This window comes from Galleria mellonella, unplaced genomic scaffold (genome assembly GCF_026898425.1).
Source record: "Galleria mellonella isolate WM207_F2 unplaced genomic scaffold, CSIRO_AGI_GalMel_v1 utg213, whole genome shotgun sequence".
In the NCBI taxonomy this organism is placed as follows: domain Eukaryota; kingdom Metazoa; phylum Arthropoda; class Insecta; order Lepidoptera; family Pyralidae; genus Galleria; species Galleria mellonella.
The window spans coordinates 4,181,330-4,208,877 of NW_026442039.1; the positions used below are offsets into that span (position 1 = coordinate 4,181,330).

General features: G+C 34.5%; 1 protein-coding gene across 2 annotated transcripts in view; it reads left to right on the forward strand.

Annotated features, from left to right (window-relative positions):
• LOC113509827 (uncharacterized) overlaps positions 1–27,141 on the forward strand; it is an 84,391-nt gene extending 57,250 nt beyond the window's left edge. For both annotated transcript variants that reach the window (XM_026893259.3, XM_052894480.1), the window contains one exon: positions 26,046–27,141. In XM_026893259.3, the coding sequence (XP_026749060.1) occupies positions 26,106–26,561 (456 nt within the window). In that variant the 5' untranslated portion in view covers positions 26,046–26,105 and the 3' untranslated portion in view covers positions 26,562–27,141. The remainder of the gene's footprint in view (positions 1–26,045) is intronic.
• The last annotated feature ends 407 nt before the right edge of the window (positions 27,142–27,548 follow it).

The window sequence follows — 27,548 nt, forward strand, 5'->3', positions numbered from 1 at the left end:
GATTTACAATTGGTGAAGATATTGCTTTATTATAAAAAAAAAAAAAAAAATTCTCATTGACAATAAAATTTTGAAAATGAAAAGGAAAAAGTTATTTTCAAGCAACTATTATTAGCTCCTCCTTTTAGTACACAAAATTGATTTAACTGTATAAAACTGTAGGATCGGTAATTTACTCAGCTAACATTGAAAATAAACTGTCATAAACGTTAAATCTCAACTATAGAAGGAATGGACTGTTTTATAGTAACAATTATAGTCGACACTAAAATGATATCGTCGATGTAAAGGGTAACTAAGTAACTCAATTTTTGCCATTTTAAAATGATCGCAGTTTTTTTATTAATATATAATATAATAAAATTTTAATAATAAATAATATTGACGGAAAATCCCTCAAATACAAGGGAAACACCAGCATCAGACAAAGCAATGTCAAAAACATATTACAGGAAGTTGTTTTTTTTTTGATGGGTGAAAATGGTATGGTAACCCCGCCTGCGCTTATGGAATACGCTGGCGGAGCACCAATGAAGGGTGATAGATGAGAATGAAACCAGGCCAGTTAGCCCATCATGATGAATTCATCAGGAATTAACCATGATAGTTTCCAGAAGGAACCGCGAAGAGGTCGACCTGGTTAGGTATATTGCTAGCAATGTATATTGCTAGCAATGGAATTCTCAATCTCCATTACTAACAATCCCTTTCCCTCCTTACGGTATGTAGTTTATGCTTGAATGGTAATTTGCTTATTTGGTTTATTATTCTTTATTTAATTAATTAATAACTATTCATTATATATATTGCAGGTATAATTTATACCTAATTTCAGTTCCTTTTCCACTCTATCGGAACTTAAGTGTACCTATAAGGTATATATAAGGTGTGTAAGAAATAAAATCTGAGTCCTCAGGAATGGCAACGCATGGGGGTATCATGGGCGAAACAGTATTATACCCTGTAATGTCCATGGTACTGCTCATGTCTATAGACGACGGTTACCACTTTCCATCAGGTGGGCCGTCAGCTTGTTTGCTATTCTAAGTTGAATATAAAAAAAAACCTAAACTATACAATAAGTATTAGGAGCAACCGGCGACTGGTTTATGCTACTAGAAACATGAGTTCCACTCATTTTCATGTTGACTGCTCATAACATAGCATAACACTAACAATGAAAGCTATAAAACGCATGTTTATAGTCCACTTGCCATGATTGTTAGGGTTGTTACGTTATATAAATATTTTTGAATTTTTTTTTTTACTATTTTTCATTTTAATATTGCTTACTACGGCTAGTATGGTGTTGGCAGATGGATACTACCAACCTCTAAACGTTTACAATTCAAAAACAACCTTTGTCCAGCAGCGTGCCAGAATTGCTACAAGGGATTGGTCGTTTTTCGATTCTAAAACTATTAAGAGTTCGAAAGATGATTTAGTTCAATATATGTCAATAAAAAAAGAACGTAAAAGTTAACACGTGTAACTATGTACTTACTAAAATACTTACTAAAATGATGTTAAAGATAGACGAAGTCAACTATATGTATAAAAATTCAGCAAATGTGTATTTGGTTGACACAAAGCTATTTTGATTTTAAGTTCATTTGCATTGTTCATTAATTTTTAATTAACCAGAGGGAGACTTTGTACAAAAGTCGATTGCTTGGGTACCTGTGTCCCATTCGTGTTTCTACCGTGAAGCAGTTGTGTTTGCATGGCTGTGTTTCGGTTTGAAGGGTGGGATATGACGTGAATTTACTGGGTACGGAGGAATAATACCTGAGTCCTCAGGAATGGCAACGCATGGGGGGTGTCATGGGCAAAACAGTATACTCTGTTATGTCATTCTAAGTTATTAAAAAAAAACTTTTTTTTTGTTTATTTCTATAAATTATAATTATGATTGTGTCCCACAAAAAATTCGACTTCAATTGTGACAAAACTACTTATTTTGATCTAAAAATCAAACTACTGGACCGATTTTGATAAAAATTTCTATGGCGCCACTCTGTAAGTACATATATCCTTTCAGATAAAAAAAAATCTGAATCTATTTAGAACTGATGGAATTATGACGTAACAAACATAAAAAAAATACGACCGATTTGAGAAGTTCCTTCTTTTTGAAGTCAATTGCTAAAAGTAAATAGATTAACTGAAAGCGTAGAGTCTATTTTTTACTGATTTTTTTGTTGTATCTTATTACAATAGGTACATATATATCATCACCAAATGTTACTCTATTTTGAAAACTTTTAACCTAAATACTTTATTCTCGTATTGGTCTCATTGAATTCTTCTCCAAGTCTGACATCCCTATACATTGCCGCAGAGTAAAGATGCGTGCAGGAGATACCGTACCGCAGTCATGCCTTGAATGCGTAATGCGACCACTATAACGTATTCATGCGGAAATATAAATAAATAGGAACAAGTTACATCTCGCGGCCAGTATAGTATTAATTATTTAAATTATTATTTAATATACGCGGGTAGTTGGTTCATCTTTCATTACGACTTAAATAAAAAAAAATCTTTTCTAATATAAGTATCATTTTTTTATACAACTTAGAATAGCAAACAAGCTGACGGCCCACCTGATGGAAAGTGGTAACCGTCACCTATAGACATGAGCAGTACCATGGACATAACACAGTATACTGTTTCGCCCATGATACCCGCCCATGCGTAGCCATTCCTGAGGAATCAAATGTTATTCCTCTGTACCCTGTAAAGCTGTATCAGCCGATTAGCTACTGATAAAGATAAGCTTCACCTTATGGGGAGCTTTGCCAGTAGTTGCCAAGCATAGGTAGGTTGGCAACCGTAGTTAAACTTTGGTGATGTTTTAAAGGGAACGCTGCTGCCCACCTATCAACTAAGAAGTCGCCTCTTACAAAACCCACGGAAAAAAAAGGGATGGCCCATGCCATTCCAGGACTAGATAGATTATATACATATAAGTGTACTATAATTAATATATAAAATTGTATAATATTGTTTAAGTAATTAGTAAGGCAGCAGCGTCGCTCTTGAAACATCACCAAAGGCCTAACTGGGGTTGCCTACCAGCCTGTTACAACAACAATTGTTACAACTACTAGCAAATCCTCCTCCCTTTTCGAGGAGGCTATATTCAGCAGTGGACGCTTAATATGTTGTATCAATCACATACAACATATTTTCGTCAATGGCCAATATATAAATAAACGAATTTCCCACTTATAATTGTTACAATTTTTATAAATACACCTGAAGTGATGTCGACGTATCGAAACCGGTCACGTGTATACATAATAAAAAATTTCAAAACAGTGAAACAAAATACAGGCATTTTAAATAATATTATATAATCGAAACAAATTTCTTATCGTAACTCATAATTTTCATCGTAATTCATTTTCTTTGGTAAAAATATAATCATTTATTTCTCATAAAAACTGGCAGTTGAGGTTACGTCGATAATATTTTAAGGGGCAAGTACCTATAACATAAAACGCATACAGTATAGAATATTGAGTACATATTTTACGTTTTGATCAACAAATGGGACCCTAATATATTTAGAAGTAGGTAATTTATATTGGAAACCAATATAAGTGTAATGTACAATGAGATCATATGAAATTACGTAATGTGCATTTAAGTACCATGTTTTTTTACTGTATAAAAAAGTTCTTAATTACCATCGCAAGGTTATATTCAAACATAATTGAATGCAGTCATTTCTTAAGTGTTTCTACGGCGCCGAAAACTAATCAAACAAATTTGTTTATAACAGACACAATTTGCTTCGTTATTACATGACGAGTAATGGTCAAAATGATATAACACTCATTTTGAAGTAACTACTAGAACTGAAATGGTTTTCCCTAAAGATTATAGTATGGTGTTCTTCAAAAAAGGTGTATTAAGGTTACTTTAGAGACTGTAACGCGTACGTGACACCCCTAGTGACACCTGAGTCCTCAAGAATGGCAAAGCATGGGGGTATCGTGGACGAAACAGTATACTCTGTTATGCCCATGGTACTGCTCATGTCTATAGGCGACGGTTACCACTTTTCATTAGGTAGACCGTCAGCTTGTTTGCCATTCTAAGTTGTATAAAAAAAAACCCTAGTGTTGCAGGCGTCCATAGGCTAGTTGTTTTACACAATATTATAGTCTTATTATTGCAGCCGTTAACTGTCCACTGCTGGACATAAGCCTTCCCAATAAGGGTAGTTTTGCCAATAGTTGCCACGCTTGGCAGGCGAATTAGCAACCGCAATTAGGCTTTTAGAGATGTATTAAGAGGGACGCTGTTGTCCATCCCTCGCCCTCCCTTAGTCACCTCTTACGACACTCACGGGGAAGGTATGGGCGGCTCATTCTATGCCAATTATATCTAGCGATTGATGCTATAAACTTTATTCGTGTCTAGTTACAAATAAAATATAGTCATTAGAACGTGATTTATATAAATTTTATTTTATCTATCTAAGTACATATGATAGGGGCACGTTCATATCTATGTATCTACATATCCTAATATTTTCAAGAACTTTCACATTATTTATTGCAAAGAAAAAGCACAACATTTTTGATAATAATTTTATAACTCCAAAACGTACGGTATGTATAACCGTGATATCGTGTGATTAACATGAAAGTTTCCAAAAATATTATGAGATTTCGATTATAAACCTTGAGACAAGTTCTTCTTTAAAAAAAAATCGGGTAATTTAAAAACCAGTGACATATGATTAGGTTTTCTTTTATCGTGTGCATTATAACTCACCGTGTAGGTAATCGTAAATTAATTAAATGTATATATTTTTATAATATTTATTCGAAAGTGCAACCGACGTAACTGCATAACTAAATATACAAAAGTGACCTACTGCCTGGCCTGCTGCATTATGCATGCTTATATAATATAATATTTCGCAATCAACTTAAAACTTACTAATCTATCAGTTAACTATTTTAAATCTAACTTTTTTCAATCACAGCGTTTTATGTCGTACCATATTATCACAGTATTATTTCGGTCAACTTTGTTGTGTAACCAAAGTCTTTTAAGGTTTTTAAGCGGAAAATACTTATATTTTTAAAGATTTATTTCTTAAATTATGTAATAAGAAAGCAATTGGTTTAAATTACTAAAAATCGCATTGAGCTGTTCAAAGACTAAATAATTCTTAAATCTAATATTTTATTATATTTCAATATACGATACATTCCATTTTTAAATGTGTTTAATTATTGTTTGTATAAATTATTGTGTAAACAAACAATATCTCTTATTCTCATCTCGAATAGGTTTCCATTAAACCTAAGCAAATATAATTAATCACAAAATAATTAATGCATAGGATAAGATAGGAAAATGGAATTTAATTATTCATAAATACAAACAAGGGTTATCCCCTTGGCTATTAAACTAATGACATGCTAAATAATAACAATTTTACATCGTTTTAAGTATATCCAACACGCTCCCTTGCATCTTCCTCGATTTCTCCCATTTAATTGTTAATTTACATAAATAACTATTTTCTAACACATGTATATACCTAAGTATAAATTATATTCTTAAGGATTATTTAAATGTTATTTTAACAATATTAACATTTAACTTTGTGAGTTATTGAATGACTTTTTACTTCATACATATACACATAAGCTCAGAAAAACAAGTTGAGCTAGCTTATTTTATGTTATGAAATAATTAACATACAATACAGTTTAGCATAATATCTTGGATAGGTATAGATAACAACCCACAGTTCGAACGACTACGAACTTGCATAAAAATATACTTACATCGTTTGAAGTAAACATTTTTTACCTGATTTAGGTGCCATCTATTGTTTAATAATTATCAATTTTAGATTCTACTTTATCATGGGAATAAGTTATTGACTTTTAAAGTTGCTTAAAAATAAGCCATCTAAAAACAGCAGTTAGATTGTCCGCGATCAAATATTAATACGAAGATATTTTTTTATGCAACTTAGAATGACAAATAGACGACCCACCTGATAGAAAGTGGTAACCGTCGCCTATAGACTTATGTACACAGTATACTCTGGTCCATGGTACTACATAAGCAGTACCATGAACATAACACAGTATACTGTTTCGTCCATGATACCCCCATGCGTTGCCATTCCTGAGGACTCAGGTGTTATTCCTCTGTACCATGTAAATTCACTGTCATATCTCACTCTTTATACCGAAACACAGCCATGCAAACACAACTACTTCACGGTTTTTTTTTTTTTATACAACTTAGAATGGCAAACAGGCTGACGGCCCACCTGATGGAAAGTGGTAACCGTCGCCTATAGACATGAGCAGTACCATGGACATAACAGAGTATACTGTTTCGCCCATGATACCCCCATGCGTAGCCATTTCTGAGGACTCAGGTGTTATTCCTCTGTACCCAGTAAATTCACGCCATATCCCATCCTTCAAACCGAAACACAGCCATGCAAACACAACTGCTTCACGGTAGAGACACGAAGGGGACAGAGATGCAAACAAACGACTTTTGTACAAAATCTTCCTCTGATAACAAAAAATACTTACTCACGAGTTCAGTCTAATTCTAACAATAATACTGTGCATAATAAAGGATTATGTACACAATAAATATTTAATGATTTACCTAAGTAACAATTAGTTTGTTTTTCATAATTAAATAACAAATACAAAAAATAGTTATTACATTTGTTATGTTGTTACACGAGGACACATAATAGGTACACCTTGACACACTGCTGCAAGTAAAACAATAAAATGCCCATAAAAACGTAAAAGGTTTCACTAACACATTAGTGATTATTTAAATGGCCGACAAGCGAGTATTCTCTTATCAGATCAATTCTCAATGACATGCAAGGGACGACGCGTGGCTTACATGTCACATAAATCGTTCGAGAGAACCTAGACTTCTAAAACCTTCGCAACCAGCTTTATAGAGGCAGCTTATAAAAGTAGGTAACAACGTGTTCAAAGTGAATTCATCACGATGGGCTAACTGATTAGCCTTTTTTATATATTTTTAGGGCTCAGGTGTTATTCCTCTGTACCCTGTATTCACTGTCATATCCCACCCTTCAAACCGAAACACAGCCATGCAAACACAACTGCTGCTTTTTCTCCCCTATCATCCCTTACTGGTGCCCCACCAGCGTTTACCATTAGCGTAGGCGAGATTACCATTCCATTATAATCCATTTATCTTTGTCGACTATTATCAAAGTAACATTTTCATATAATATAGTAATAACATGCTCACATTTCGTCTAGCATATAGCAAGCAGCGAGTCTAAATATTGACCCAAATTTAACCTTAAATAAAACCTATTTAATACGAAGGTCTATTATATAACAATGTACACATTTGGATTAGAAGTACAGTGAAAAAACATCGACGCTAAATAAATGGTAAACGGGTGTATGCTAACCTAACATTGATAAATTAAGTAGGGTTTCGTATCTAGGGTGTGCAACTTGACTGTCTAATTCTTTCATTCTTCGTACCTTCGTCAACGTCAGCCAATCACGTATTCATGAAACTTGTAGTAATACGCCAATGTTTCTTTCATATATTGTCTGCTAATTGATAACGAGGAAGTAATAACAGCTATTAAGTTAATACTAGCTTCGTGTCTGGAGGCCCCTTCTTTGTTGGAGGAAAAATTTAATTTTCAAAGAAGCCGAAGAATAAGATAATATTACTTTATTTTTCTAGTTGACCCGACGAGACGTCGTTCAGTCAAAAGTTATTAAGAACAGTTTGTATGAGTAATGTTGAGTATAGTTGATGTAATTTGTATTGTTTGATTTAAATTTTGTTTCGTTTTTCTAGCAATTTTTCTCTTCGTGAGGATAGTCCTCAGATTTCAAGGAATCAAATCAAATCAGGTAGCAAAATCAATTATTTTGATTTAATAACTAAACTGTTGAACCAATACCGTGAAGCAGTTGTGTTTGCATGGCTGTGTTTCGGTTTGAAGGGTGGGATATGGCGTGAAATTACAGGGTACAGAGGTATAACACCTGAGTCTTTAGGAATGGCAACGCATGGGCAGTATCATGGGCGAAACAGTATACTCTATTATGTCCATGGTTCTGCTCATGTCTATAGGCAACGGTTACCAATTTCCATAAGGTGGGCCGTAAGCTTGTTTGCCATTCTAAGCTGTATAAAAAAAAAACTATTTTGATAAAAGATTCTATGAAATCTATATCTGTAAGTATATCGTATCAGATAATAAAAAATCTTTTCCTAATCAGTTTAGAACAGACGAAGTTATGAGGTAATAAACATAAAAAAAAATATAACCGAATAGAGAAACACCTATTTTTTAAGTCGCTTGAAAAAAAATTGCCGAATTGCTCCAGCCATTCTCGAGTGATGCGCTCAATAACATACAGTGATTGAGCGATTCATTTTTTTTAATCTAGATAGAGAATATTACATGAAATTATTTGTAGGGCAATCTTCGAAGTCTAGCATGTTACTATTGTAATCATGATCACACGTCTGCGACCGAACCTTGAGCGGGCTCGGTTACGCAACACTAATTGAATGAGCAGTGGTTAAGTAACGCTTTATTATCCAACACGACCCGTGGGAATCATCACAACTTCTGTCATAATAACCGACATAAGCTCTGTAGGAAATTTAACAGCACTTTCGGGTGTCTTTACACACTTTTTTTATTATTAGAATCTTTTTATTATTCTTTTTTATATTTTTCTAAATTTGGAATAGCAAGTTACCGGTTTATCTGATGGTTAATACTAGTAGTCATTATCGTTTATTTACATAATATGCATGTATAGAATACATAAATAGCACCATGTACTACTGTACATGGTGCTATTTATGTATTCTATACTTAGAATAATAAAACCAACATTGAGCTAAAAAAACCCATGCACCTAATCCCCTAAGCCCAAAGTTGGTACCTACGTGTTGTCATTTTTAAGAGGTCTGAAAATTAGTTTCCTGCGTAGTTCCTTCTAGCAATTTCTCTGCCATATTAATCAAACATATCAAATGATCGAGTCATAAATGCATAACTTCTTGACGGCAAAAATCTTTATAGAAAATCTTCCTTTTGTTTTCAATATTTGCACGCTGGATTTAAGTGGATTTTGTAAGGGACTTTTAATTTATAAGATGATTTACACCCAAAATTATAGCAAATAAAAGCAACTCTTGCAGCCTCCATTATAAACGTATGTATAGTTTAGATGTAATCTGTTTAAATATATTAAACTATAGCAAATGTAGAAACATACATATAATATATGTATACGAGTATATATATCATATATACTTACATATCCTGCTTGGCAGAAGTGACCGGAAGAGACTCGATGTGAATGGGTATGTTGAATCAAGGTCAAGTTCAAGATACAAAAGTCGTAAGATTCTGAAGTGTCATTTCTGTAAAGTTTAAAAAAATGGCAATCTCTAAAATTAAAATTTAATATCACAGCAAAATCTTTATTGTAAGTACCAATATTAACCAATTTCTTGTATTTATTTAACTCTTCATTGCACCAAAAACGTAAACTTAAACAATGACATATAAATAGTTCAACTGAAATACAGTAGCATGAGGTACAGATTAAAATATACATATAAAGGAACAAAAGGCGATTTCGATTTTCGACTAAAGTGAAAATTTTTATAACCTTAGTTTATACCAGAGGGAGACATTGTACAAAAGTCGATTGCTTGGGTACCTCTGTCCCATTCGTGTTTCAACCGTGAAACAGTTGTGTTTGCATGGCTGATTGTTATCATGGGGGAAACAGTATACTCTGTTATGTCCATGCTACTGCTCATGTCTATAGGCGACGGTTACCACTTTCTATCAGGTGGGCCGTCACCTTGTTTGCCATTCTAAGTTGTATAAAAAAAAAATTATGATGGTCCATAAAACAATACTTCCGCGATATTATAAAATTAAAATATTAGGTTTAGAGAATTGACACTTAAGAATCGGCGCCAGTGTCTATTTATATTTGTATATCTGATGAATATTACTAACGGTAAGTAAAAAATGACGACTTAGGAAGGGCAAGGGATGGGTAGCAGTGTCCCTCTTAAAACATCTCTAAAGCCTAACTGCGGTTGCCAACCCATCTGCCAAGTGTGACAAGAACTGGCAAAACTCCCTAAGGGGGATGCTTATATTCAGCACTGGACAGTTAAAGATATTGATGATGATGATGAAGTAAAAAAATAAAACATAATGGTTATTTGATTTATTATTATTATAACAGTAAAAACTTATTAAAATTCATCTTTAATATAATATATAGCTTAAAACACATTAATATTTAAAATCTAAAATAGTAATCACACGCATAATAATTCAAACAAAACGAAAGTGAATCCGTCTACGCAACACATCCAATGCGCGCGCGTGAATACGTCATCATTCGTCACAGGGCACAATGACATTCGTGGGTTGATAATTATGGACAACTATCCGTTTTCCGCAGCTTCGTTCGCGTCAACTCCTATTTCCTGTCATCGAAAGTTACATGAGAAATATAAAATTAATTTTGATGAAATTAATTTTGAATTCACGCTAGTTGCTAATTATAAATGTTAATAAAAACAAGTTTGTAATTCCTACTAGTCAATATTATTGTCAATTGTTCATACAAAAATGGGGTATTTTTGTATGAACAATTGAATTCAAGAATTTATCTACGAGGCTTATATTCACTATTCATAGAAGAAGAACTTTATTCATCACCACCTTTACTTACAATATTTATAAAAAAAAAAGTAAATCGACTTATTACTATGCCCATAAATGTAACTGTATCCAAAAATTCTTATGTAGGTAGAGGTTTTAGTAGAACTTAATGAAAATGGGTGATCTCATGTCGCAAGGAAGGAGATTGCAAGATACCTTGCAATCTCCTTCTACCTTGAAATCTACCTATCTAATGAGTGATAAATTATTGGGACTCGTATTAAAAAAAAGATCTCAAATTGCATGCTTAGTGTTAGCTGAACATGGAACTGTTTATTTATTCAATAAGAACTTTGTTATCACTTATTCTAATCAAATAAAGTATTCTAATTTTCCAAAGATTTCAAACCTATCTTTGCGAACAACATATAACAACATATGTTCAAAGTTTTTGACATTTCCATATTTTAGTCTGCAATAGCTTCTTAAACGTATAAATAAATAAAAAACTATTTTTTCTCCAATATTTTATTAAGTACCATCTATTTTTCTATACATTTCCAATTTTTATTTTAACTACCAAAAGAATATGTCACTAATTACATTTAACCATAGAATTTTACTATTAGTAGCTGTTTTGCGCCATATATTGTACTGTATTGTTAAAAACAAGAGTTATTGGCGGGAACGTCAAAACAATCAGGGCGCGACGACAATGCATTGCGCGCGCCACTACACCGCCTACGGAGCGAATTAATTAATATATTACGATTAAAAAACTATTTCTTTTTTCTGAAATGACATACGAATTGACGTTCCACCTGGTGAAGAATGCTAACCGTCGCTTATAGTCATGGTACCATAGACAACAGAGTATATTTAATCTCAATACTCCACATGTGTTGCCTTTTTTTAAGCATTAAGATATTGCCTCTGTTCCCTTTAATTTTACTTCAATATGCCACCCTTCAAACCGCAACATAGTAATGTAAACACAACTGCTTCATGAGAAAAACAAGAATGGGATAAATTTACCTCAGTAAACGATTTTTGAACGAAGTCTCCCTAGTATCTTAATAGTATCTAGATCGCTTGTCATAATTAAGTTTACACATATATATTATACGTATAATGTGACAAATATAGTGTTCGAAATATACATGTACTAGTTTTTACCTTCGATTTCACCCGCGTAACTGGGGTATATTGATTGACTGGGATAAACGGATATGTCATTCTTCACTTAATATAGTACTTGCATATGCCAAATTTTATAGTGATTGGTTCAGTTATTAAAGCGCAGTAAAGTAACAAAAAAACTCACTTTCACATTTATACTATTAGTAAAGATGTGTAGACTCATTGGCGTATTTAAAATTATTTTCTAGGAAAAATAAAAAAGGTGCACATGTACTTTTAGACATATGTTTGTTCATAGTTCCTAACTGATTCTGAGGTAGGCACGTGGTGGTGGGACAATTCTGGAATTGCTACGGCTCACACAGCTTGCTCTTAAATATGACTATAATGGTCTTATATACTTAAATTAATTAACACATTTAAAAGAATTAAATGCATTGTAATTACAATTAGACAACAGAAAAAAAATATAGATGAATGCATATATCTACTAAATTTAAATAGGAATAAGGATTTTTTTAAATAGATATATAATTTTTTAAACGCAGGGGGGGGTATCATGGGCGAAACAGTATACTCTGTTATGTCCATGGTACTGCTTACGTCTATAGGCGACGGTTACCACTTTTCATCAGGTGGGCCGTCAGCTTGTTTGCCATTCTAAGTTATATAAAGAAAAAAATTATTTGCATTACAGCTCACAAATAACAACAGATATAGATACATACGTAAAAAAAGAAATATATAAAATAATACAAAAAGAAATAAAAGTAATAACACAATTAACCAAATAGCATAATTTTTTATTTTGTGATTGTACCACAGTAACACAAAACAGTTTATTGCTTTACCCTCAAAAGAGCAAAACACTGATATTCTGTTGAAGACAAAAGCCTACAATCTTTTCAAAATTACCTATATAACCTATAGTTAATAACAAAATCAAGTAATTAATTTAATAATATAATAAAATAATGGACATTATTTCACAGCGTATTACTTTGACAATAGCTATAGGGTACCTACATTGAAATTTCATGTTGCTCGACAACGAGTCCATATAAATATATTCAATAGTAAATATAATTAATAACACGTCTAGGACAACAATATACCTGTCGTACACTTGTACAAATATCCAATACAATCATTTTAATTATTATTCTGTAAAAACCCGCAAGGACGCGCTACAGTCGCCTCATGCAATGTGCAATACGGTCGTCAATATACTTATTGAATATGTCTAATAACATTATATTCTAGTTATAAACCACGGCTTTGTTTACGCAAATTAAGATAAAAGAAATCTCCTGTATTAATCTTAGATAATGACCCCTCCTTATACCTGATTTAAACACTTTTATAAAGTTTAGTAAATAAATAAATACCACTGGACATATTATATAACGCCATCTAGTATCCACTAAAAATAGGCATGTGTAATATGGATACCGCTTCGATATCTATATATTGGAGTTGATGGCGGAAAGAAGGTACTCACTTATTTCGATATCGTCCATATCGTTCGGACATCTATTTTTGAATATGTTAAAAATCTGTTATGCAGTATTATTTTTTTGGATAACACACTTTTTTTATGCAACTTAGAATGGCAAACAAGCTGACGGCCTACCTGATGGAAAGTGGTAACCGTCGCCTATAGACATGAGCAGTACTGTGGACATAACAGAGTATATTATTTTGTATACAGTTTTGAGTACACTTTTAACATATTTGTTTTTGGATATATATATAACCGAAATATATAGATATTATTATGTATTACCCACCCCTACTACACAAACTTTGTACTATAGGTATTAGACAATAGTAATTATATTAGTAAAGTTCAGTATAACTGGCATTATAAGATTTTATGGTAATAAAGGGAATAAATGTTTGCAGATGCTAGCCGACAGTCGGTAATTTATTTTCATGCGTCTCTCTGTAATTTCAAACAGACGTTGCAGCAAAGCACAATAATGGTGTGGAAACGACCGCGGAAGTCCTTTAAATAATGGAAAAATTCCGAGTTTGTATTGTACAATTCTTACAGGCTAGGCGATAGTACTGAAAATGTCAGTTTGTAGCTATAATAACTACGAAAAACCTTCAACTGTTATATTATATGTATTAATATAAACATAATTTGTACACAAAAATTTAAAATATATATACATATATAAAACTTAATGCTAATTATAGTCCCAGTACTAATGCAAATGTAAAATTATCTTGTACATAAAAATTTGAAAAAGTAACTGTTGAGTTTTTTTTTTTGTGGTGTTTTCTCAGCAGATAACAATATCTTGAATTCAGTAATACAATTATAAAGAATTGATGATTTAAAAGATCTTGTAAACAAGTCCATTTGAATAAAGATTATTTATGTTTTTTTTTTCTATTCTATTCTAATAACTATAAGAGGCGGGAAAGGGATTGTTAGTAATGGAAACTTAGAATCCCATTGTTAGCAATATACCTAACCAGGTCGACCTCCTCGTGGTTCTCCCTGGAAACTATCATGGTTAATTCCTGATGAATTCATCATGATGGGCTAACTGGCCTGTTTTCATTCTCATCTATCACCCTTCACTGGTGCTCCGCAAGCGTATACCGTTAGCGCAGGCGGGGTTACCATACCATTTTCATCCATCAAAAAAAAAAACTATGAGATAAAAGTAAGCCTAATTACTTCTAAAATCTTAATACCAGTATACTATCAATTCCTTCAGGTAGGGAGATTTCCACCATTGACGGAACTCCAGATTTCTTTCACAAGTTTATCGTCGCATCCCAAAACAAATACACATGTCTATTAGAGGAATGATAGTATAACAAAATAGCTATTTTAAAAATCGCATCAATTTAAGACAATTATGCCTTATCTACGTAGGTCGTCTAAAACAGTTTGCGCCATCAGTGATGCGAGTTTTAGTAGTAATCCAGATGTGAAATAACTAGATTAACGACTGGTGTTCTTTAGTTAAAGACTTTTATGACCAGTCCAAATTATACCAAATGTTTTCGCTACTCCTGAGTCATGAGTATCCGGATAAAACTTTGTTTTTTTTTTATATTTTACTAGCTTTCGTTTGTGTTTTTACCTACGACTTTGTGTGGATGAGAAATATTTACCGACTAGGGTAATAAGGAACCTATATCCATCGATTAGTTAAAGTATTAAGGTACTAAGAGATAACTTCACTTTCACATTAATAATACTATATTTTTTTCAAATATAAAATGTTTTAAGAAATGATTGATTGGTACAAAAGAAGGACTTAATGCTATATAACATTTTCTCCAAGTCAACCTTTGGCAAAACGAATGTAATTATGCGATGTATTAATTTAAAATTTTAGATATAACAAACGTATCCATGTTGACTTACAAATTATATAACACACATAATAATATTAGTATGTAAATTCGAAATAAAATCCAGTTCAAGTACAAAATCTGGATATTTGAATAAATTGAAATCAATTAAAACAACCTAAGTAGAAACATAGCTATTATTTTTGTCTCCACGATTTCACAATTTCTATTTGACATTCAAAGATTGAATGAAAGAAATCCCTTACTACTTCTTTATTATATATAATTAAACTACACGGAAAAAATCATAAAGTGTCTGTAGAAGTGGTAGTAATTCAGTATCGTTTACAGCTTTATTTGTTATCTAAAAATTTTATCGTTTACAATAAAAGTCTAACTTCCCGATTTTTATTTATACAAATACAAATTCCCCATAAAATCGGAACGAAACAATAAAACGAAAACAAAAGCAATTAAAAACGTTTAATGAGAATCTTTTGAGTATCGATGACTGGGCTCCGCTTTTACCTATGTCCAAACAATCCGGTGACCTAGTTCCATTAGTAGGCCCACATAATACCCCGTAACAATCGTGTCAACAATTTTCTGTTTATTTACACGATGCGATGCGCGACGCCGCGCTTGCAAACTGCTATATTTTATAGAAAAAAAAACTCGCCTACGTATTTCCCTGTGAATAAGAGAACAATTTCACGGTCTCTCAACGGTAAGAGCTTTGAAATTTTAAACAATTTCACGGTTACAAACATTTAAAATTTATTACAATAAAAGTTTACAACCAAAGTTTTATTACTTCTAAGACAAACTTGAAGTATTGGATATTGGAGGAATCAATATAAATAATTATGTATAACTTGTGACAGTCCCACTAACTATTGGTGGTAGGAAAAGTTTATTTATTTATATGAATAACTTTAATGACACACTGAAAATATGATACAAAAGATGGACTTGCCAGTAGCATTTTCTACCAGTCAACCTTTGGGATGAAAAGTTTATGTGTGTTCTTTAAAATTGTGCTACTTTAATAATGATAATATGAATTGGAGACAAAATTGTGTCTATTGCTTTTTTTTATACAACTTAGAATGGCAAACAAGCTGTCGGCCCACCTGATGGAAAGTGGTAACCGTCGCCTATAGATATGATCAGTACCATGAACATAACAGAGTATACTGTTTCGTCCATGATACCCCCCATGCGTTGCCATTCCTGAGGACTTAGGTATTATTCCTCTGCACCCAGTAAATTTACGCCATATCCCACCCTTCAAACAGAAACACAGCCATGCAAACACAACTGCTTCACGGTTGAAGCACGAATGGGACAGAGGTACCCAAGCAATCGACTTTAATACAAAAAATTGAGTCATAATTGAAAAAGATATCACCTAACACACGTACAAATATAGACAAACATCTCAATTTGCCCCTATTTCTAATAAATAATTAACTTCAATTGTAATCAAAACTGCGTAGAGATGTTGCATCTCTGTGCATCTTCTACCGAATTTATAATAATAATAATAATAATAATAAAGGCTTGTTAAGCGTTAAGACCATGCACAACCGCGAGATTGACAGCCTCAGGACATATTTTCTGGAGAAAAGAGACGAGGGTTTGCATAGAGAGGTCATAGAATGTGACAAAGGATTCACCCCTCTTTCTCTGGCTAAAGAGGACTGGCGAAAACCCGAAGTTTTGAGTACCTCTCAGCGGGAGGCCGTATGGAAAGAGAAGGAGTTGCACGGAAGGTTCTTCAAAGCCCTTCACGGGCCGTACGTAAACACGAAGACCTCCGTGCACTGGCTACAGTTCGGTGATCTCTTCGGAGAGACCGAGGGTTTTGTCTGTGCAATACAGGATCAGGTGGTTAAGACGAACAATTACCGAAAGCACATTCTGAAAGATGGCACTGAGGACATCTGTCGAGCATGTCGCCATCCTGGAGAGTCACTCAGACATGTGCCTTAGGGTTGTTCAGCTCTTGCCAACACAGAGTACTTGCACAGGCACAACCAGGTAGCCAAAATACTCCATCAAGAGCTAGCTCTGAAGTACGGCCTCGCGAATGAGAGGTTGCCGTACTATAAGTACGAGCCACAGCCGGTCCTCGAAAGCGACAGCGTCAGGCTCTACTGGGACCGATCCATCATCACGGACAGGACTGTTCTTGCGAACAAACCTGATATCGTGGTGATGGACCGGGCACTTTCGAGGGTGTTTTTGGTGGATGTCACCATACCGCATGACGAGAACCTCGTGAAAGCCGAAACCGAGAAGAAGAGAAAATATCTCGACCTGGCTCACGAGGTGACCGAAATGTGGGGGGTGACATCTACCGAAATCATCCCAATCGTTATGTCGGTGAACGGTCTTATCCCAACCAGTCTGGAACAACATCTCAGACGGTTGGGATTCCGAGGCGGCTCACTCCCGGGAAAGATGCAGAAAGCGGTGCTCTTAGATTCTGCCCGCATTGTACGCCGGTTTCTCTCCCTGGGGCCCTGAACCCCGGCCGACTGTGCTTCTGCCGGGGGTTAGTTGCCATCTCCTCTCCTTAAGAGGGGAGATGAGAATTTTGGTAAAATTTAAAAATAATAATAAAAAACCCTCTCCGAGGCTGAAACATACCGGTATCTGGGCATGTCACAAAACATCGGTGTGAAGGAGACGGATATGAAACAGTCAGTCCGCGAGGAATTTTTTGCGCGCCTTACAAGAGTACTGAAAAGTTCTTTGTCGGGCGCCAATAAAATCCGAGCTTATAACGGCTGGGTCATACCCGTACTCCTTTACACTTTTGGCGTGCTCAGATGGTCTCAAACCGAACTCGAAGCCCTGGATCGGAAAGTCCGCACAACTATGACCCTCCATAGAATGCATCACCCGAAATCGTCAGTCATGAGGCTGTATATCCCGCGGAAAGCTGGTGGTCGAGGCTTGTTAAGCGTTAAGACCATGCACAACCGCGAGATTGACAGCCTCAGGACATATTTTCTGGAGAAAAGAGACGAGGGTTTGCATAGAGAGGTCATAGAATGTGACAAAGGATTCACCCCTCTTTCTCTGGCTAAAGAGGACTGGCGAAAACCCGAAGTTTTGGGTACCTCTCAGCGGGAGGCCGTATGGAAAGAGAAGGAGTTGCACGAAAGGTTCTTCAAAGCCCTTCACGGGCCGTACGTAAACACGAAGACCTCCGTGCACTGGCTACAGTTCGGTGATCTCTTCGGAGAGACCGAGGGTTTTGTCTGTGCAATACAGGATCAGGTGGTTAAGACGAACAATTACCGAAAGCACATTCTGAAGGATGGCACTGAGGACATCTGTCGAGCATGTCGCCATCCCGGAGAGTCACTCAGACATGTGCTTTCGGGTTGTTCAGCTCTTGCCAACACTGAGTACTTGCACAGACACAACCAGGTAGCCAAAATACTCCATCAAGAGCTAGCTCTGAAGTACGGCCTCGCGAATGAGAGGTTGCCGTACTATAAGTATGAGCCCCAGCCGGTCTTCGAAAGCGACAGCGTAAGGCTCTACTGGGACCGATCCATCATCACGGACAGGACCGTTCTTGCGAACAAACCTGATATCGTGGTGATGGATCGGGCACTCTCGAGGGTGTTTTTGGTGGATGTCACCATACCGCATGACGAGAACCTCGTGAAAGCCGAAACCGAGAAGAAGAGAAAATATCTCGACCTGGCTCACGAGGTGACCGAAATGTGGGGGGTGACATCTACCGAAATCATCCCAATCGTTATGTCGGTGAACGGTCTTATCCCAACCAGTCTCGAACAACATCTCAGACGGTTGGGATTCAGAGGCGGTTCACTTCCGGGAAAGATGCAGAAAGCGGTGCTCTTAGATTCTGCCCGCATTGTACGCCGGTTTCTCTTCCTGGGGCCCTGAACCCCAGCCGACTGTGCTTCTGCCGGGGGTTAGTTGCCATCTCCTCTCCTTAAGAGGGGAGATGAGAATTTTAGTGAAAATAATAATAAACTCTTTATTGCGCACAGTAAAGATGTATACAAGGAGTATTTATACAGAACGTGCATATACAAAAGGCGGCCTTATCGCTACAAGCAATCTCTTACAGACAACCTGGACAATAAATTTATCATAGGCAGTGCTCTGAGGAATTGTTCGGATTGATACCTGCTGCTGATTTTCACTACCGTACAACCCGCCATAAACTAAAGTTTCATCCCAATCATCTGGACGAGTGGCGGTCTTCCACCGTGCGTTTTTCAGGGCACTTTCTTTCATGCACAAGTCTTTGGAATCACCTTCCAGCAGCAGTATTTCCGAACCGATACGACATCATAACCTTCAAGAAAAGAGCATATTCCTTTTTAAAAGGCCGGCAGCACACCTGCAACGCCATTGGTATTGTGGGTGATCATGGACAGAGGTAGTCACTTACCATCAGGGGAGTCGCATGCTCGTTTGTCCCCTGTGTTGTAAAAAAATCCTCAAAATTTTTTTACACTTTTTCTAAGTTTTAACTAAACTTCTTTCTATGCAAACAACTAGGTAGATAAAATTACTTTATAAAATATTTATTTACGATTACAGTAGTAAAAAAATTTAGATAATATAAATTGATATTATGTATTAAATAAAACTTATATTAATGGACACACGATTCTGGTTTGTGCTGTCCTTAAAAATCCTGTTTAGTAACAGAATTAAAAACCAGAAATATAACTTCGTTACGGTTGACGTCATGTCTACTCGTAGCTATAGGAGTTAGGTAAAGTGCAGTGACCTCCCATCCAATGTTAATGTCAGCTGTTAAACTGTTTACATGAGGTGTGTACCGACGTACCGCCGATATAATGATATGGTAGCTAGTGGTACGGTAGGAGTGGTTACATACATCAATGTTACGGTTGGTCTTGTTATATTCTTTACAATAAACTGTTTTAATACAACTTAATAAAAATAAAAAAAAAAAACAAAAAAAAAATGTTAAAACTATTACAGAAATACTGTCTAAATAAAATATAACCGTACTCATATATCATCGCAAACAAGCTGACGGCCCACCTGATGGAAAGTGGTAACCGTCGCCTATAGACATGAGCAGTACCATGGACATAACAGAGTATACTGTTTCGCCCATGATACCCCCATGCGTTGCCTTTCCTGAAGACTCAGGTGTTATTCCTCTGTACCCAGTAAATCTACACCATATCTCTCACCCTTCAAACCGAAACACAGCCATGCAAACACAACTGCTTCACGGTTGATAAATTATTGTAAGACGCGACTAAGGTAACTTAATGATCGAGGATGGGCAGCAGCGCTTCTCTTAAAACATGACCAAAGCCTAACTGCAATTGCTATCCCATATGCTAATCATGGCAACTATTGAAAAAAATTCCCCCAATGGTAAACTGTCGTTAGGAACGGCCTCGTTCCGTACGACAGTTTACCTTTTATGATATTTAAAATGGGAGACAAGCTGACAGAGCATCTAACGAAAATTAATAATAAATTCACAGAATATACTATAATAACTTACCTCAATTATCCAACTACACTTCTACCTATTCTGCTTACCTTGTTCAAACAACTTATTACAACTTGTTAAAACTTCTAAATTAGCTCTCAAAATCCTATTTCTATTTCCATATCGATCATCTAAATTAATATATAACATACCTCCTCGCCAGATCTGTGAATATTTTTCAACCTCCCGGCTTTAGATAGATAGATAAACTCTTTACTTGCATCAAGAGATACACACAAATTGTAACAGATTGTAAATAGGAACAGAAAAAGTAAAGGGTTTAATAAAAAGGCGATTTACACATTTTTTTACATAACATAATATAAATGAGTTGCATCGACAAGAAGAAACTCTTAAATGAAAAGAAAAATATGTGAAAATTTAATATGTGTACCACAGCAATGCAAAAAGGCAATATCTTAGTGAGTCGTTTGCTTAATAAATAAACCACTGATTTTCAAATACTACTAGAAAAAATTTATGTATATTTAGGGTGTTTCATCATCATCATCATATCAGCCTTTAACTGTCCACTGCTGAACATAAGCCTCCCCTAGTGGGGTTTTGCTAGTAGTTGTCATGCTTGGCAAGTGGATTAGCAACCATAGTTAGGCTTTGGAGATGTTTTAAAAGGGACGCTGCTGACCATTCCTCGCCCTTCATTAGTCGCCTCTTCCGACACCTATGGGAAAGGAAGTGGTAGTCTATTCTAAACTGTGACCACGCGGGAAGGTGTTACTTTAAGGTGCTTAGTTACTTATTACTATTTATTAATTTATTATTGATGTACTATTTTTTGTATCTAAAATACAATTTTTTTTAATAGGAAGCGGCCCAACTTTCATAAGTCTCTAGATAAAACAAAAGAAACAGTTGCCAAGTTACCGAGAATGCTTATTGACGATTTTCAATATCACTTTAACTAATGTAATACTTCGCGCCGATGATAATTTACCGAAATTAAATATCGTTTTAGCTATTGAATCTGGCAACTGATCACGGCGGACGTGGAAAGTAAAGAAAGTACGTCACAGTGTTGGAAAACAATTTATAAAAGTGTTCAAATGAATGATCAGCGGGAGATAGTGATGCGCTTCGAGACACTCAATTGATCTTACATTAGATTTGTTCTATTGATTTATTATTTTACACTCGAGTAATTAAATAGCATTTTTTTATTATTATTATTATTTTCCATATTTTATATTATTATATCTTAGTTTGAGAAGAACAATTTAATTTAAGTGTATATATCAAATAAATATATTTTTTTATCAAAGTCCCTAGCTATGGAGTTTTTTTGTACTAGCTGCTCAAATTGACTATACTCCACTTAATGGAAAATGACTAAACTACAACTTATTTGAAGTATATCCATTTGTTTTCACAGATTAAAATTAATATCCAAAATAAATATGTACAATATTTTGTATATATATATATATATATATATATATATATATATATATATATATATATATATATATATATATATGTATATATATACTATCGAAATATAGGTATTATAGATATAGATAGGTACTCTTATTATAGTTCGTCAGAGTCATAGTCGTAGAATACTGACGGATCTATATATGTAATATTTGTCAGATCCGTCAGTATTCTACGACTATGACGAGTTCAAATAGTAATTAAATTTTTCATTAAGTCTAATATTGAAAGTCATAAAATTTTTTGGTAAAAGCCAATATATTCTTTACCGGTCGATCAATGCCGCTGGCGTTGGACAATGTAGATAAGTACATTAAGGCGCTTCACTACCTCACTAATATAAAACGGCCGTAACGCATTGTTCTCGGCGGAGAGATGCAGTAGAGCGCACTTTATTATATTTTGAACACAATACATGCATACAGGATGCTGTACGTACAGTAACGCGCTAAACATTTCCGCGGCATTGTATTAACGGCATTCTTGGAGGCTTAAATTAATTTGTTACGTTAATTAATTTATGGATATACGTTTTGTTAATTTAATGACACTGATAATATAAAACTTCACTTTATTACCAGCACATTTCTTTCGTCATGAAAGAAACTACTTTGTTCAATCGTTAATAGAATAAATATATTGAATTTCAATATTAAATTTTCTCTCTGATAAGCATTCTCATAATGAACTACATTTCTTCTAATTAAAAATAAATTCAAAAAATATTTGAATATATTTTATTGAAAACAAATTTGTCTACTATTTCTAAAGAAAAAAAAAACAAATTAACGAGTTTGAAAAGATATTTTACTGTTGAATAATAACTATCGTGAGTCATAACTAAATTAAGTGTAACTATTATATATACTATTTATAGGCTTGACACGTATTAGGTTACTAGACGGGCAGACCGTTTTGCATTTATATATATTTTATTATATTCTTAGCTTATTTATGTTATTTTGTGAGAATTCTTAAACAGATTCTCTATTTAAATTCAAATCATCCTTATTCAAATAGACTTGTTTACAAGCACTTTTAAATTTTTTTATGAATGCAGGATTAGAAAAATTGTTATCAGCCGAGAAGAACCCTCGAGAAACTCTTTTAAATCTCAGTTAACAGTATTTGTATTTATTTATTATTATTATTTATTTTATTTTACACTTTATTGCACAAAGTAAAAAGAGAAATAACAAATACAGTAAATATTAATGAGAAGTGATACAAAAGGCGGTCTTATTGCTAAAGCAATCTCTTCCATACAACCTTTGGATAGAGGAAAAAAGCAAAAAGATGGTAGCGATTTGGCGGAAGATTATTATTATGTGTATTTAATTATATGCACTATATCCAAAATTACATGGTCGTTAAAAGCAAATGCATAATCGACTAACACCATACACTTTTGTCATTTAAGTAATTGTTTAGTGCGTAAAGAAAAGTAGTAAATATGTGCTATTTTATGGGCCATTAGAAATAAAGCTAGCTACTTTCTTTTCTTGTATGTGATACAATTTGATCTTTTGACTTTATGTGGACCTATAGAAAACAGGGATCAATTATTATTAGTACAATTTTATGAATCAAGCTACATACATACATACATACATACATATCTGTGACGCCTGTCTCCCATTAGGATAGGCAGAAACAATGGAACGCCAAATGCTTCGATTCAAACAAACCTACCTCTTTCGCTTCTTCCACATTCATCAATCTTTTCATACTCGCTCGCCGGTTACGGGTACTTTTAATTTGGCCCCCCCTCTTCAGCACGTCGCCTATTTGGTCGACATACGTCCGTCTAGGGCGGCCCCTACCGACATCTCCATTCATTCTTGCTCGATAAATCTCTTTCGTAATTCTTCTTTCATCCATCCTCTCCAAATGACCAAACCAAGCTACATATTACTTATGTATTTGATTATAAAAAAAAAAAACAATTTGACAAAAGACCATCGACCGTTAATCCGATTTTGTGACCAACACGGAAGAATATTCCTTTTCCAAATGAAACGTTAATAATTCCTTAAAATGAAAATATTCGGTTGTCAAAATAAGCATTGAAAATGTCTTGCTTTTCGCATCCACCTGTATACCATTTAATAAAACTCAGCCTAGATGCAGTTCTAGGTACGGGTTTTTCTCTTACATACATAGTCAATAACTAGGGTTGCCAACACACAGAAGAAAATTAATATTATTAAATTAGTCATATATATATATATATGAACGAACAACGTCATCGCTTGAATTTGGGTGTAATGTAGGCGGGCGAGATAGCTCCTTTACTGGCAACATACCCTGTCAAGTCAACCTTTACTATGTTCTCCCTGAAAACCATCGTAGTTAATTCTTGTGATATTTGTCACGATAGGTTACCTGCTTTGGTGCCCATGGCCAAAAAATTATATATTAATTTATGATTATTGACGTTAGCTAACCAAAATATAATAGATTTGTCTACTAAATATATCTTTTTGCGAGAGTATAGGCATATATATAATATTTTGACCCAAAATATATTATAGTAAGATATAATCTTATATAGTGTACGTTTGGTAACCCTATCGCTAACCTGCAACTGTAAGGGAAGTCGTTAGAGCAGTCACTGACAAAGTATCACAGTTACGCTACAGAGCGCCCGTTCTTTATCACTACCATTGTACGTTGTAGAATCTGGTGTGTGCTAATGCAGTAGGTACTCGGCCATCTGTCGGCCTACTAATATACGAAACACTATGTAATATTTACTACATTTCTTCTTATGGATATCCAGAGACTAGATAGAAATATAAATAGACAACGCAACTTGGTAACACTAATGCATATGGAAACTAAAGCAAGTCACTACTAAAGTAAATTTAAATATACTATTTATTGAAAATAAAGATCTTAAATTAAAACTATTTTTATATATTGAGATTATAATGTCCGCCAAAGTGTATTTAAGGGGGGCAGGTGGGTCTGCCCATCCTGGTTTGCAATTAAAACTTCACAAAAATGTATACGCCTTTCCCCAGTCCCCGCCCATCCTAGAATATAATAAAATGGTCTTAAATACGCCAATGGATGTTCTTTAAAAATAAATAAATATCTAAAAAAAACATATAAGAACAACAATATTTAAGTGGAATCAAATAAATCCTTTTATGTATATTTCACGGTCAAAAATTGACACGCACACATGCATTTATTTGCTGCATCAATTGAAATTTACATCTGTGAGGGTAACAAACAATAGTAATATCAATTTCTTTGTAATGGGAATAGAGATAATTGTTCATTGTTCAAATGATGCATTCAATAATCTCCCGCAGTTTCCAATGTCTACAAAAATGCTTGACGTGTTAATCGGATTAGACTCTCGTTATGAAAACAATCTGGAGCGTAACGTGTTAATGGAAAATATTTAAGTAATGTTGATCGTTGATAATCGACTGTTAATGAATTATTATTTGTTAATAATAGGTATTTTTTGTTAATTAATAACATACAATAGCAGTAATGTCGCATTGATAGGATACTTGATCTTGTCTCCTATATACGTTTACAACTGTTCGTTGATAGATCAACTAACGTAATGAGTCCGGACATGCCAATGGCTTGCATCATTGGACCCATTCAATTCAAAGAACGATCGCATTCTACCATTAATTTACAGTGATGATAAACGACCATGCAAATTTAAATTCCTCCTATTTTTTTAATTTATACTTAAGCAAACTATTGCAATCCTATCTCTGTCAAGTAATTAAGAATAAAATTAAAGAAAATTGAGCCATTTTACTACTTCAATTCTTTCTCGTTACCTCATTCCCTATATACTAACACATTGTTTGTTTTATTTTTCAGGATTCATGATGAGGTGTCTGTGATACTGTCCTGTAGGCGTGAGCTGCGCCAGCTTCCAAGATGACGTCGGAGAGGGCCATTCCACACCTTCGGGACATTTTTGGCCTCAATCAACAATATGACGCCAAGAGCTTTGACGATAACGACGACAAAAACAAAAAGCCTAAGAAGAAAAAGGAAGACTACCGCTCTTACGCCAACGGAGATGTGAAAACATTGGAAAGACACCTGAGCATGAAGAAGACTATACGGAAAAAGATCATGCGCGACCTTCAGCAGGCGTTCGTTGAAGACCCTAACGAGTTTAAGGTCGAAAACACGAGCCCCGAGAAGCTGAAAGCAGAGCTCAGTGCCGAAGCTGTTAAGATCGAGAAAAACGTACGGAAAAACGATCCGACGTTCCTGGACATGTTGCGAGGGGAGACAAGAGGCGAGGAGGCGCGGGAGGAGCAGCCTCCCGCCGAGAAGACCAGTTTCTGGCGGCGTCTCACCATGAAGAATAAAAACAAGAGATAAAGTTACGTCAGTTAGCCGGGAAACACATTGCTCCGTTACATCTGATTCCTATGTCTTCGACGTCGCGTGTTTCTATGTCAATTAGAATATATACCTGTATTTCTACAATTCGATTATTCTTCGATAATTTTGGCTACACTACGACTGACATACTTAATGTTGTAGCCAATGTAATAATTGCATAATACTATGTCATACGATATTTTACATAAAACTGGAACCTAGTTATAAGAGACCAAGTATAATATACACACATAATAATAGCTTTTGAAAGATTTTTCTGTATACTTATATACTATATTACTGAAATAAAACAATAAATGCTAAGCTTATAGTTAAGTTTGTAAGATTGTTTGATGGGAACGGAGTAACGTGTTATTAATATCATCGGCCATTGTTACTTATAAATAAAAAGATATCTCGTTCTACATGTGATGTAACGTTAAGTTGACTAAGTTAGTTTAAGTACATTAGATACTAGGCTAAATATTTCGTAAGCATCATTGTGTAATTTAGGCTCGTGGTAATTTCTTGTTGTGACAATTTATTATAATTCAATATAGATAATTTTACACACTCACCTATCTATTTTATTTTCATATATTAATTCTCTAGAGAAACTGAATTTCAATTAGTCGATATCGAAATCTTTATGGTTGAAAAAATTAGCCATATGCCATTCACATCCTGGAGGTTTTCCTCCTTCCTTCCTTAATCTTTCTAGTCTGTGAGGGGCGTGAATCTATCCTAGATCAGCTACAATTGTTATCGTTGCCATCAGACACCCAGTGGATAGTGACACTAAAAAATATCTGCAGCTCTTCGAATATTTGATCTAACTATCGCTTCGATATTCAGTCTCCAGATCTTTTACTTTACATTATCTGTTAATTTTCTATATTTCTTAACAAATATTTTAAAATTTATTTTATAACGAACGGGCTTTATGATTTTGAATATAATAGTGCATTTTGTAATATTCATAGT